Source organism: Ambystoma mexicanum, chromosome 3q (genome assembly GCF_040938575.1).
Source record: "Ambystoma mexicanum isolate Mex_15411 chromosome 3q, UKY_AmexF1_1, whole genome shotgun sequence".
NCBI classification, from domain to species: Eukaryota; Metazoa; Chordata; class Amphibia; order Caudata; family Ambystomatidae; genus Ambystoma; species Ambystoma mexicanum.
This window is the reverse complement of record NC_090926.1, coordinates 452,781,611-452,795,784: the sequence shown is the minus strand read 5'-3', so window position 1 is coordinate 452,795,784 and position 14,174 is coordinate 452,781,611. Positions and strand designations below refer to the sequence as shown.

Sequence of the window (14,174 nt, the reverse complement as noted above, 5' to 3'; positions counted from 1 at the left end):
TTTAGCATGAAAAGACTACAGAGCATAGTGCATTGCAGTTGTATTATATGAAGGTGAGCAAAATAAAATCAATTTTAAATTTGACAGTTTCCTCGCTTGCAAGTTTTGGCTTTGCACTGCCAGGAAACAAATCGAGTCAATTTGCTAAATAAACTCACTGCGAGAGTGCTGTAGGAAGACTGCCTCTGATGGCTACACAGGTCTCGTCTGTAGATGTTAAAGGAGTTTAAATTGTTCACTTCATGTTTTCCTCAGCTCTGAGCTTGTCTCTCAAAGGCACCGTACCTAAAACATGATATACTATATGACTGCATAAAGGACCTGGGAACAGTGGAGACCATTTAAACATGAGCCCATTCTTATTCAAGTCCCCAATTGGACTTCCTGAAAGGGATAATGGCCCTGGATGGCTACATGAGACAGTCCTCAATTTGGGACTAAGAGCGGCCGACCAGTGGATCTGCCATCATTTACCAGTTCGGCAAAGTCCTCTTGGTCAGCCCACAAGATGGGTCAAGAGTTAAGTAGGGAACTTAGCCATAGGTAAACATGCCTTCCACTTCTGTACTAACATGATTATAATGAATGTAAAGAAAGCCGCTAAACACATTTTGCTCACTTTGTACCAGGGAGAGAAACACTTCAAAAGTAAGCGATTTAAAAAGGAACGGGCTGAATACATACAATGTACACATTACTGCCTTACATAATAGGTTGGTGGCAAACTCAATGCAACACTTCTCATTCTAAGTCTGACATAAAGACACATCTTATATGAGCAAGACACCAACACTGTAGCTTAAACACTTGCCTATGTTAACACCTACATTTCGCTAACTAAGAACACATTTGTTCACTGGTGACTTGTACTAAAAGCACCAACAGCTCCACCCACGGCATATTAATTACTAAAGCATGAACAATGCCAGATCAAATAAGAAGACTTATGCCACCAACAAAAATGGAACATTCCCTTTCTTGTGGCCATTCAATGTATCATCCTCTTATCGCTGCCATACCTTGATTAACAATCAGCTGTTCTCTCTTTTGCTGCTTCTCAAGTCGCTCCTTCTCTGCTTTTTCCTTGGCTAGTTTTGCTCGTCTCATTTTCTCCTCAGCCTCACGCCGTTTCTGGTTCTCCTTGACTGCTTGCTACAGAGAGGTTAAACAATCAGTTGTCTCAAAATAGCGAGGTAAAGAGTTAATTACACTATGCGTCTAGTTTTTCAGTAGCAGAATTTTTCTTACATACACATGCTTTACTGAAATGTTTCCCAATCTCTTGGTGAGGAATCTGTACATTTGCTAACCTAACACGCTTTTAAAATAACGCACATTAGCTAAGCTCCAATATACAAAAACATCGTTCATAATTATATTGCGTAAAAGGACAAATCAAGTTGGAAAATACAAGGCTCATTAACCCTAAATATCTATTGTCAATTGATGGGTCTTGTCAGATTTAGCTACCCAGAGGAACAGCGTTGACAAGTGAAATTGCATCTACGTCTGTGGCATGGCAAATACCACTTAGCATTGCGGCATGGATGCGCTCTTGGAGACTCCCAGCTGGCTTGTGCTAAGTGATCGGTAAGTGGACTGGGCAGCTAGGTGGGAAACCATTGGTGAGCTTAATGGAGTAAGATTAAGGGGCTACTGAGGTGTACAACTCAATGACCCTCCAGCACAAAGCTTTATTTGGAATCTATAATAATGGCAAGTGGGAGCCTTTGAACGGGTCTCTCATTGCATTGCAAACTAAACTTCCAATGGTTATGCAGGAACAAGTTTCTCCAGCATGGGTCTGGCATGGATTCACATGCTTGGATATAGGATTACATGGAATTCGCAACAAATTGAGGCATTTAATGGGACGGTTAATACCGACTTCAAAAGGTATGGATGAGAGGGAAAGGAGTGTGGCGTTTTCTCCATCTTTGCTCAATACATCCCTTAAAGAGATATGGCGGGCCCTTGGAATAGGAGGTTGAGGCAGTTTTGTCACCATGTTCACTCTTTTGATGAACAGGTAGCTGTAAGAAAAGGAAACAATCCGGAGCAGAGGCTGATTAAGTATGGAGGGATGGATCTACAGACTAAAATATTAGCACATAAAAAATGTCGGCAGCATTACTAAATATGGCTACTGCAACATAAAACATTGAATGTTTAGAACGACTGAGAAAACGTTAGCTATCATTGGGACCCAATAGTGATTGAAATCTTTGACAGTAATCAATAAGTTAGAGCAGAGGTCTTCAAACTGTGGTGTTTACTCCCCCACCCCCAACCCTTGGGCAGGGCGTGGCCACATCCCCAGGGGGCACAAGAACCCATTATGACATGTAAAAAAACTATTTTTATGTTTAATTTTATTTTTATTGGAGGAAATGGGCAGGGGCGGCTCACATGGTCGGACTGGAGCAAACAAATGTCTCAGGCACCAATTAAAAAGCGGCCCAAAGTGTAAATGGCTAGTCATTCCTTTAGTCGCAGAGTGTTTGAATAAATTAGTACCCAAGGGGGTGTTTTTTGTTAAAATGTAAGCGAATTGTGATATTTAAAGAATATTTATTCAGCAACAATCGTCAAAACTATTAGCTGCATAGTGAAGTAACTCAACAAACTGGCCTATATTGGCCACAAAAGTGGGCCATTGTGACTGGCCCACACTAGCATTTTCGGTACAGGCTTTGCCCTATAGGACAGTCTGAGCCTGGCGGCTTATCCATAATGGGCAAGGGGGCATCGACCCAGTGGCCCCCCTCACCCATTATGGGGAAGCCGAGGAGCCAGCCCAGTGAAACACTGAGCACTCCATCAGCTGTTTTTTTCCAGCTGAGGGAGTGCTTCTGGACTGGCTGAACTGTCAAAGGGAAACACTGTTTCCCTTCGACAGTTCAGTTCCCCAGCTGCACATGCTCACTGAGCCATGCAAGGCTGGGGGCGTTTTGCTTCGTCAGCCTTGATTAGCTCATTGGAAATGCTGGCTGGGGCACAGCATGTCTATGTGCGAGGGGGAGCTCATACGGACAGAGTAGCCTGGAGCGGGGTGTTTCAGCACCCATGCGCAGGCCCCTGCAGAAGGTACGTTTATGTTCATAAATGTTTTATTTAAATGTGTATGGATGCGTGTATGCTTGTGTTGTGAGTGTATAGTGATGTGTGCTCATGTGAATGATAGAGTGATTGCTGTGTGAGTGTGTGTGTTTGTTTTGGTCCATTAAGCAGATTCTGGCTAGTGGGGGGGAAAGGGAGGAGGAAGGAGGGTTGGAAACAAAGGCATTTTAAAAAATGCCTTTGTGTCATAATCCCCCTACCCTCCTGCCAAAATCAGCTCTCCTTCTGAGGGCTGTGGAGTCCAGGGGACAGTGATGGTATATTTTCACAGGCTATCATAAATGTCCACTCAAAAAGCCCATGCTTTCCCCCGTGGCCCCCAGTGCCTTGCATACACACATAATCAGGTTGATTGTGTTAATCACTGTGGGGCCCAGGGAAATAATTAATGGGGGGAAAGCCCACCAAAACCCCCTTGATTGGTTCGGGCTATGCTCGGTCACTATGACATAACTGGTGGAAATATTTATGCCCCTCCACTTCAAAAAAGTCACCAGCCACCAGTGGCCCTGGCACCGTGGTGGGAGCAGGGTGGGGTGGAGCCATGGGATAGTGGTTGGAGCAGTGTTTGGCGAGCCCAGGGTCTGGGCTAGGAGTGGGAGTGGGATGAGGGAATCCAGAGACTGTGATGGCAGCAGGTGGGGAAGTCCAGGGACTATACTGGCAGTAGGGTGCAGTGACGGCATGCAATAGTTCATAGCCATTTTGACTTCCTGTCCATTTGGCATTTTTGGGAGGGGCCGGCTTGCCCACATTTTGCTCAGGGGTGGGGGGCAGTCAGGCCTAACAAGTTTGAAGACCACTGGGTTAGAGGGTCGTCAACTAGAAAGGCTGATTAACCCTATTCCTGAACATGTATGTATGAGCCATTTTACTACATTGTACTCTAAGGGCATGGGGGAACAAAGGGATCCCCTACAAGCCATCTGTAAGTGGCATTTGAGGTTCTCCGATAATGATGTGCTGTATGCATGCAGCCGGTCCAAACAGGTTATCAAACTATATTCTCAAAGCAGCCCCTAAACTATTGGCACACATACTTACTATTTTTATCAAAAGTATCAATCACTTTAGCAAAACACCATCCTCCTGGAAGTCATCATATGCAGTGCCTATTTTAAAAGAGTAACAGATTGGACCCATTAAATTATTGCCTCATTACATTGATGGATGCTGAAAGTAAGATCTTCTCCACTTTACTCCTTTTGGAGTTGGAATCCTGGTCATCTAAGTAAACATTAATCTGGATTCTTAAAAATATGGGTACAACCTTAAATGTGCTACACAATAGGACCCTTGACCCCAATCCCTTGACCACGATTCATTGATTTCTCATCCGTGTTTGATACTGTGGATGAAATGGATATATTGTGGACGAAATTATCGAACTGGGGGCTGCCACATAGTCTACTCAGCATCTTAATATATCTCAACACTGATACGGTCCTGCAGGTGCGCCACAACAGTAAGGGTTAATTATCGCAAGAGGTAAACACAACCATGGGACTGAGACAGGGGTGGGTACTAGACCCCTGTCTGTTCAAACTCTATTTCTCTGACATAGGCAGGGCCTTCGAGTCTGCCTCTCTGGCTTCCCCTAGGCTGGGTAATGTACAACTTTGTTGGCTCTCTTATGAGGATGACACCCTCATAATGGATCGTACACAAATTGGGCTCCACAGGATGTTGAATACCCTCCATGTGTATGCAAGGTTAAATAGCCTGAAAGTGAATTAAGCAAAAACTCAGGTGATCAGTCCATCCAGTGGGAAAAAGAAAGGATGGTATCTAAATCATTAGCCTTTAGAGGTAACAAACCATTTTACCTATTTGGGTACATCCATTTTTGATGGGAAAAAAAAGCCACTGTCAATATACTACACGCTAAAAAGGGATATTCTTGTGCCTAAAATTAAGAAAATACTTTATAAGTGTGGGAAATCCTCACTTATCCCAGTTAAGTATTAAAAAACCAAAGTTGTCCCTAAATTAATCTACGGTATAGAAACCAAATTGGAACTTGATTGGGAAATGTTTTATGATATTTAGGATTCATTTGTTGAAAACAAGACAAGTCCTGAGTTCTAGGAACAATAAGGACTTCCCCACATCTGCATGCCATTATTGTCATTTGGAAGAAGAATAGGAAACCCTTAGGCACTTAGTGAATGATTGAGTCGTGCCCGCTGCCTGGGGGGATGTCCGGTACCGTAATGAGTAGTTGGGAGCACAGAACTACAGAACTTATGTTAGCAATGTTTTGAGGGGAAATCAGTTTCACAGATACTTAGGGTTCCCCTGCCACTTCAACCCTTTTCTGATGTTCAGTTAGTGGGATTTATATCTTGAACCAATTTTGTAAACACTTTCAGCTTCTTCAAAGTGACTTACAAAGGTACTTAGTTGGCAAATGTCTCCCCATGTAGCCCTGGAGTTTCTAAAACAAATACACATTTTCGAAGGCACCAGTGACTTATTATAGATTTCAATATAATTAAATCCGTGTAGTCCACTCTTTGCCACAGGAAGTAATTATGTTACCGTGTTCACTAGTGATTATTTTATTTATGTATTTCTTGTGTGATATAGCTTTATCCAGTAAAACTTTACACACACACATCCATATACCAAAACTTTACTAGCTATCTAAAAAGAATGTTTGCAATTAAAAACAAAATTAATTGATCAGCGTTAACAAAGGATAAAACATCAGTTAAAACAGGTGTTTACAAAATTCATCAATGCAATCACGAGTTGCCCACTAGGTTCCGAGAGAAGAGTCCAACACAAATGTTCATAAGTAAAAAAGTGCCTATTTCTAAAATATAATTCAAACATAGCTTCACGAGGGTCACAAAGTGCAGTGCATTCAATGATTAAGTTTGAAGGTTTCATTCGACACCGTACAGTAACGAAATGACCGATCCACATTATACAACCTGTTACAATCTACTAAAACATCCTTCGTCAATAAAAGATTTAATTTCAAACGTAACCAAAAATTGCTACATTTCTTTGCGGGATGTCTAATCAAACATTTCTGTACTCTGTTATAAGGTTTAATGTCCAACACAAAATGCAAAAAGATTTTATACGATTCTAGACCAGATCTATTCGCAATCCAATCGTTTGCATACATTTTCTTTTTAACCTACGTAGGAGTATTTTCCATATCACACAATGATACATCATTAAGATCAATAATAGTCAGAGATCCACTGAGTCAGACTAATGCAGTCACCTCGAGTAGCAGATGTATTTAACTGTTCGAATAAAGTGCCCACTGGAGGGTATAAGATACTTCTTAGTAACTACACACTTCGCCAGGAGACCATGGACTCCAATGAAACGAGGCCCAAAATATGCCAGATCGTGGCTAAGGGAATGCTCAGAAGGAGGGATCAAACATGCTTCCAAATTATTGATTCCACTTTCGACCACAACAAACCCTCCTTCAGTACCTCTGCCCCATAGATCAATCTGGGTACAAATATTTGATTGTACATTTTAATCACTGGGGTGAGAGAAAACCAGCCATTTATTTTCTCAAAAACTGTTGGGTTGGGCCCGAGATGGCCTTCAGTTCAAGGGCCTGATTTGCCATGACCACTGATTTCTTGGCTTTAAACACTACTCCCAAGTATTTAAATTCAGAGACCGCCTCCATTCTTTGGCCGTCTATGGACCAACAGAAGTTTATTCTCCCAGACAAAGGCTTACATCAATTCATAATCAGGACCTTGGATTTGGGAACATTAATGTACAAGCCAAGGTCCTTGAAAAATTCACCCAACAGAGTCAAGGAGCTTTGCAAGCCCACTACAGTATAATCTTATAAGATAACATTGTCTGCATATAGAAGATACTGAAATTTAACGGACTCCAATGTCAGTGGATTTGCAGTAATATTACCTAAAGCAGCTCCTATTCCCAGAATATACAAAATGAATAGAAAATGTGCTAGCACACAGCCCTGTCAAAGGCCATGTGTCAAATAAATCCATTTAGTATAGTTCCCCCTTTGTTCCAGTCTGACCTTCAAACGAATATCTGCATGTTGCTGCTCCAGCAGACTGACCAAATATTCAAGGCAACACCAGTCCCTTAAAATCTTCCATAGACGCAGGCGATCTACACAGTCAAATGCCTTGGTAATATCCAAGAAGGCCACATAAAAGCTATGCTTTGGCTGAAGCACTTGTTCGGTCAACAGGCGGATTAGAAAACAATTGAGGGATGCGCTTGTACCCTTTCTAAAACCAGATTGGTTAGCAACCAATTTACCAAAGACCTCCGCCCAGCGTTCCAGAACCCGTAGTAAGAATATCGAAAAGATCTTGTATGAAGCATCCAAAAGGGAGATAGGCCGGTAATTTGCAGGATCCGCTCTATCTCCGTTTTTAAAGATCACCTCGACTATTGCCTCCTTCCAAGTCGGTGGAAACTGATGGCTCACCAAGACACTAAAAAACAACTGCAATAGCACCTCCGCCCATATCAGCGATGCAGATTTTAAAGTAAGATTCGTTAGCCCATCAGGGGTTGGGGCATTCGACTTTTTCATCCTCTTAATTGCCCCCAAAATCCAAATGTCCAAATCCTCCCATAAGGGGAAAACACAGGTGCCACACGGGAACCAAATCGAGGTCCATCACCACGTCCACAGAACCGTACAAATTGCTGAAATAAGCTTCCCATACGGCCCCCGATATTGGCTGTGCTTGTAAAGATATTTGAGCGACTTGCCCACGTATTAGCCTCCACAAATTCGACAAGTCTCTTGAGCTTTAAGGCAGATAACATGCACTCAGCATCCTTTTGAAATAATAGATAGCTGTGGATTTGTTAGCTAATTTCTAGAAGTTTGAGTTTGTTTCCCTATTAATATAAATGCTGCAGGCCCCAGCTTTTTGACTTTTCTAATATCTTGTCTAAATTTTCTTTTTCTTTGTCTCCCAGCTATGTTGAATTTGTGCGTAATGGCGGGCCATTTTGACTTTATACTTAACAGCTTGGGGGCTATAAGACCATAAAATGTAGTCTGGAAATGTCATGGGCCATAAAAACAAAAGCTCCCTCCAATAAACCTTGTTCTACTTTGACATTAAAGTGGTCTGTGATTTTAGGGCGCCACAAGATTGCCTGGTCTCTGTAAGGCCAATAAGGGTCAAAGGGTGTACCATAGGCCCCTCCCCATTAATCCCTCCCAATAACGTCAACGGTGAGTGATCACTCCCCTGATTGCGTGTCACTTTCAAAACATTGAAGCTGGCCAGCATGTACTCCCAGGTAAACACGTAGTCCAGAGTAGAATAATGGGTACAGCTAGACCAAGTATATTTTGGCAGAATATCCCCCTCAATTCTGCCATTTAAAGGTTTAAGTCACATTTGTCAAAGAAAGAGCGTACCAATCTCCCCCTAACTCCGGCATTCTGCGGGCATTGCCGAGCAATTCATTTATTGTACCAGGAAGCATCCAGACATTCTGAATTAATATCTCCCAGGACCACAACTCCCACTTTTTTACAGGCACAGTAGGGTTCAATACACTTAATAATTGCTGACAGGAAGTCCACCAAACATTTTGAAACAGGATTGTAGTAAACATTTAACCCAATCAGTCACTTCCAAACAAAATCTATACCCTCCCACCAAATAATCTTCATGCCCAAGACGCCCCAAGAAAAGATGTTTCACCTTTGAACCCAGAGACACCTGCCATTCACGAAGTAAACCACCGAAAGGTCTTCCTTTTTGCCCTTTTTGTGCCGGCCCATGAAGAACAACAAAGCCATTCAAAACTGGGTTATCCAACATAAAAGCTTCTTACAGACAGATCAGATCTAGTGATTATATAGTTTCTAGAGAGGGTGGGGGGGGGGAACCTATAACGGCCAATAATGCTTCATTAATTTTGTTTTATGTCTGTTGACCCTTTTGGCTATGTTTTCTGTACTGTTTCAATCAATGCCCTCCCTTCGCCTTTCTAAAATCCATAGAGGCCCAATACTGCCGTGTAAGGTTTGTGTTCCATTTGGTGCTCCTAAAAGTGAGGTGGAATCTGTGTCTTATCCCTTTACTGTGCTTTATACTGGTTTTGTTGGTATATTTTAAGTACTTATTTGACAGTGTCTGTTAGGCAGAAACCTGTGCAGTTCCCTTAGGGACAACTGCAAAAGATTTAGGACTACAGGTGGTTGGCAGTAAACCCAATTGGTAGCAGTCTGTACCACCCAGATTTACCTGGTAGCTGTGGCTGAGCAGTCAGACTTCTCTCAAGATGAGTTAGGCAGTATATAGAGTATACACAATAGGTACAGAGGTACAGTAGCACAAGCAAACACTGACCAGAGCTTTGGTGTAAAAGTATATAACTAAAGACACTTGTAAATTACACTAGCACAAAAAGAGGCAAGTAAATTCAACACACAGTCACTATTATATATATACAACCCTAATTACTTATTAGATAAGTCTTAATGGGAAATACCACTTATTTTCAGACAGAGGTGAGCGCTTAACATAAGATGGCACTGTAATAAGTTATAGAAAAAGGGAGGGAAAAGGCAGAGTTATGAAAGCACACAATTTAAATACTTTTTAAAGAACCACAGTGAGGCAGGTTAGGCAAAGTCTATTGGAGAGCAAGGAAGTTCAAATGCCAGGCCCATTTTAGAGAGAGCAAGCGAAATGTGTCCAGGATCACACAGTGGGGTTATGCACAAAGAGTCTTTGTAGATAGTTCATAAAAGATTGAGATCAAGTCAGGAAAAGTTAGTTAACAGGCTCCAGGCTAACCCAGGTTAGAAAGTCGAGGACTTACTGTCACCCGGAACGATCTGTCGCAAGGGAAGCCAGGCGGGACACAGTAAAAAATGGGAAGAACGCTCCAGCGGGGGCAGTTGTTCCTGGCAGTGGGTGCATGTCGGTGTTTCGTCCAGAGGAAGAGGTGGTCTCGACATGGAGGAAAGCTGAAGGTCGTTGCACTGCCAGGGAAGAAACCAGCCACGGAGTTTCCCGGTTACAAGGTACTACCCTTTTCTTTGCGGCAGTGGTAAACCGTGGTATTCCGGTTGCCGGGGTGCTTGGCACAGGCAAGGCGGCCACAAGATGGTCCAGGAAGGCGAAAAGACGGGCAAACTGGTTATCCCCACCAGTCAAAGGAAGAAGACTCTCCGGGCTGGAGATCTCCTCTGTCGTCGGGAAAAGTGGCGAGACGGTTCAGCAGGGCTCCACCGGTGGTGTCGTAGTTGCAGGTCGGCTCGGCTTCTCCCTCCTTGGATTCTTTAGGTCCTGTGGCGACGTCTGAAGTTCCAGTCCCCAAAGCCCTGCTTTTATGCAGAAAACCCCCATTCATTCAGCCTAGCTGTCACTCAAACATGCTAAGTGGTGAGCCGGGGGCCAATCACACAAGAGTGCGACTTGAGTTGCGAGGCAACTCAGTCCAGGGTGCCTAAACCCCTGCCCACACCCCCTGTGGTACCCAGACAGAGTGGCACCACTTTTGGAGGCTTCTGTGGAGAAGCCCGCCAAAAAGTGGAACAAAGGGCTCGACTTGGGTTGGAGTCACAGAAGCGAACACAAACGCCATTTTGGAACCAAGTTTCGGCAAAAAATACCAACCGGTGAATTTATATTAATTTAATAAACACCGGTATGTTCCAAGCTATATTGAAAAGTGGTAGCCTCAAACAATGGGAAAATCCCATAGGAATATATTCGCGGTCAAATATAAAAAGTAGTATCCACTGCCACCAGCCAAAACTCGGTCGGGGGAGACTGGACAGTGCCCCCTCGAACAACAGACCCCGGGGCAATCGAATTGTAACCCACCTACCAAAAACACATGAAGCCCTATGGGGTAAAGGACCCTATAGCCCATAAAACACTTACAAAGTCAAAGTAACACCTCAAATCATATATAAGACTGGGAGGAAAAGAGTCTCACTCTTAGCAGGAGAAAAAAATAAACCCCAAAAATCCAGCAAAGCTGCTGGGGGACTCACTAGGTTTGGGAAATTAGCCTTTACGGAGAATTCTCCCCAACAGTGTCTATTAACCTAATGCAATACTAAATAAATTGATATATAATTTTACAATATACCATGTGTGCAGTGCCTGCTATTGTGTATGTTTGTGGGTCTTATAGTACTAAGAGTGAAGCCCGACTGCTGTTCTACTTTAGCCAATGGAGATGGTTTGGTCTAACTTGGTGAATAGCCTGTTCTCCCACCTAGGACAGAGCTCTTCACACCACTAACGAGAGGTATGTGAACAAATCTTCTCAATCGTTCGTAGGGAAGGAGCCGTGTGGGGGTGCGCTTATTTATGGAGCCTGGCACTGGTTTTTAAATTAATTACTGCAGTGCATCAATCTGTGGATACACCCCCTTTTCAGGGATGACCCCACATTGGTGAAGAGGAAGGGAACTAGACGAAGGAATGCCTGGACAATTACAGCATCACTGAGAGCCATGTAGGGCTGAACTCAGGCCATCAGAGCCACATTGGAAAGAACTAAGGGAGTGAGTGCCATGCCAGGGCAGCAAGAGCAACCAGGGGAAGTGGGGGGACAGAACCCAGGCAGAGGGATCCACATAAGGTACTAATGGGGCAGTGGGAGTCAGAGCAACACATTTAGGCCCTTACACATTGCCACTGCTCACTTCTGGGCTATGGATCAATTTTGCTTCAAAACTAAATAATTCCTTACATATCTGCTGGACCCTGCATTCTGACAATCTGAGATTGTCTGCCCCCTAATTCTGACACTTAGGTGGGCTGCCAATCCTTTCCATATCAAGTGATGGCCTTGTGAAAGTCCCTTTCCATGAATCTCTCATGCAATGAAAACCATGCTGTATTTAGATGCAGACTAAAGACATGCACACTATCAACCTTACTATCTCTCGGATAGCGCTCAGGCCCACAGACCAAGCTCTGAGCAACAAACACTTTTTCCAAGACTAAGTAACTAAACATAAAACATAACACTGTTAGAAATTTGGCAGGCAGAGTGAAATTGGGGCAGAATTGAGGCAACAAGCAACATGAAAATGTGTTTTACAGTGGCAATGTCGACATTTTATTGAGATCAGCATCATGATTTCTGTTGGACACATGCACTCTAAAAACGTGCTTTTACAGTGGAAATGTAATGTGACCTTGTTGCATGAGGCTCTAAGGAAATGGGGCAGTGGGAGAGGCAAACACAAAACCTATGGTCTTGATGCGCATAGATCATATTGTCGAAAATGCCTCATGATTTTCTTTCGGCAATGGTTTTACATAGAAATACTGGCATAAACATCTCATTGTTTTCTTCGCTTAAAGCCACCATGAAAACTCCATACTCCATTTCTCTAGGGAACAGTTGCAACCTGCCATCTAAATGAAAATTTCAGGAAACCCCCCCCCCCAATAGTACTGACTGCAAACTGCAAATTCTATGGCTTTTTACACAATTATACTGAAATGTGTTCTGCTTCGAAACACAGTATTATGACAAAGGCATTTATTTTTAAAGTTCCCTCGACAAGAGTAACGCCTACTCAAATCCCCCTGAAATGGTTTCAGTTTGCAAACTGTACAGGATCATGCTAATTCAGGCAAAACATTTTCAGCCCTAATCTTTTAAAATGCCCCAGCAGCCATTGCCTACATGTATGGCAGCTTTGAAGGCATTGTTCAGCTCTGCCTGGTGTCACATGGCATCCTTGGGTTTCTCTAGGTTATACAGGATGTTACACGTGAGCTTCAAATAATGCCTATGGTTCCCCCTTGGTAAGCAGGGATATTTTGGTGAAGGGGGGATAGCTCAGGGGCTACACGCTTGTCTTGGAAGCAAGACAACGCAGCGCAACACAGGTTTGAATCCCAATCCCGTACTTAGAAACCCATCTCTGGTATTAAGCATGTTATAAAAGAACAATTATTATTTTAAAAGCTAAATATGCTGGGGAAAAAGAAACCAAAAGAAACCATTCTAGTCATGCAGCCTTGGTGCTCCATATGTACAGTATAATAAAAATCTGCAAATGGAAAACATGATTAGTTAAGAGAGAAAGAACTTAAATGTCCAATGCTACTCACCAGAAACATGTTACGGAAGTTGTGTAGATCTAGGAAGAACTCTTCTATGGTGACCTTCTTTGGGTCAAATAGAAAATATTGTCCTAGGTCCTTGAACAGAGAATCCATGTTGGTGTGCATCATTTCAAGCTTGTGATATTGCTCATTGGCTTCCTTTACAAAACTGTATCACACAAAGGTCAAGGATCATAATTATAAGACACAGATGGAATAGACATATCCCAATCCAAGACTGATGGTGAAAGAAGCCATGCCCAACAAAATAACACACATTTCTTATTGCATCAGTGCTATTCTTCACTTCACATAGAAGTGCCACACTAAGCAAAGAGACCTTTGACAGTTGTTTGCATGAGCAATATTTAGATGATCAAGTTACTTAAACATGACGAATGCTAATCAGCCCAGCAATGTTTAGGCAATGAATTATATTTCATGATAAACCAAGCATTTTGAATGTTTGCACATTCTAAATATACACCCAAAAAAAAAAAGAAAAGAAGAAAATTGACCTAGGGCTGCCTGTTCGTGACGATTCTCAACTAAGTAGTGCTCCGGCTTGAGAGGTACAGCAAATTAAGATGACATTTGCATATTGGGAGCACTGAGAAATAAACTTTGCCTTTAGACCCACAACCACTGACTGAAGGTAACTTTGCCAAACAGCCTGTATAATCATCGGCCGTTGATAAAAAGTATATCGGGAAACCTGGCATGATGTTTTTTTAATGGTATGAACAACGTGACAATGTTAATAGTTTAAATGGTGATATTTAAGAATGTTCAAACAGCAGTCAATGAATGCATATAAAACAAGGTTTAAATCTTAACTTGGGTCAGGACGCTGACTATCTCCAAAAGAATGCTTTATCATTGAAGACCATTAGAAAGGACTGCAAAGATAACATTTGGCAAACATTCTATTACTAATAACTGTTTGGACGCATATGTCGCTGAAAT

At 42.6% G+C, this 14,174-nt stretch overlaps 1 protein-coding gene across 1 annotated transcript in view; it reads right to left on the bottom strand.

Annotated features, from left to right (window-relative positions):
- Window positions 1–14,174, bottom strand: part of DIAPH1 (diaphanous related formin 1) — a 1,645,861-nt gene that overhangs the window by 203,160 nt on the left and 1,428,527 nt on the right. Inside the window, exons 25-26 of the mRNA XM_069654133.1 lie at window positions 13,215–13,379; window positions 1,020–1,152 (exon numbers count right to left, since the gene is read on the bottom strand). Coding sequence (XP_069510234.1) covers window positions 1,020–1,152; window positions 13,215–13,379 — 298 coding nt within the window. The remainder of the gene's footprint in view (window positions 1–1,019; window positions 1,153–13,214; window positions 13,380–14,174) is intronic.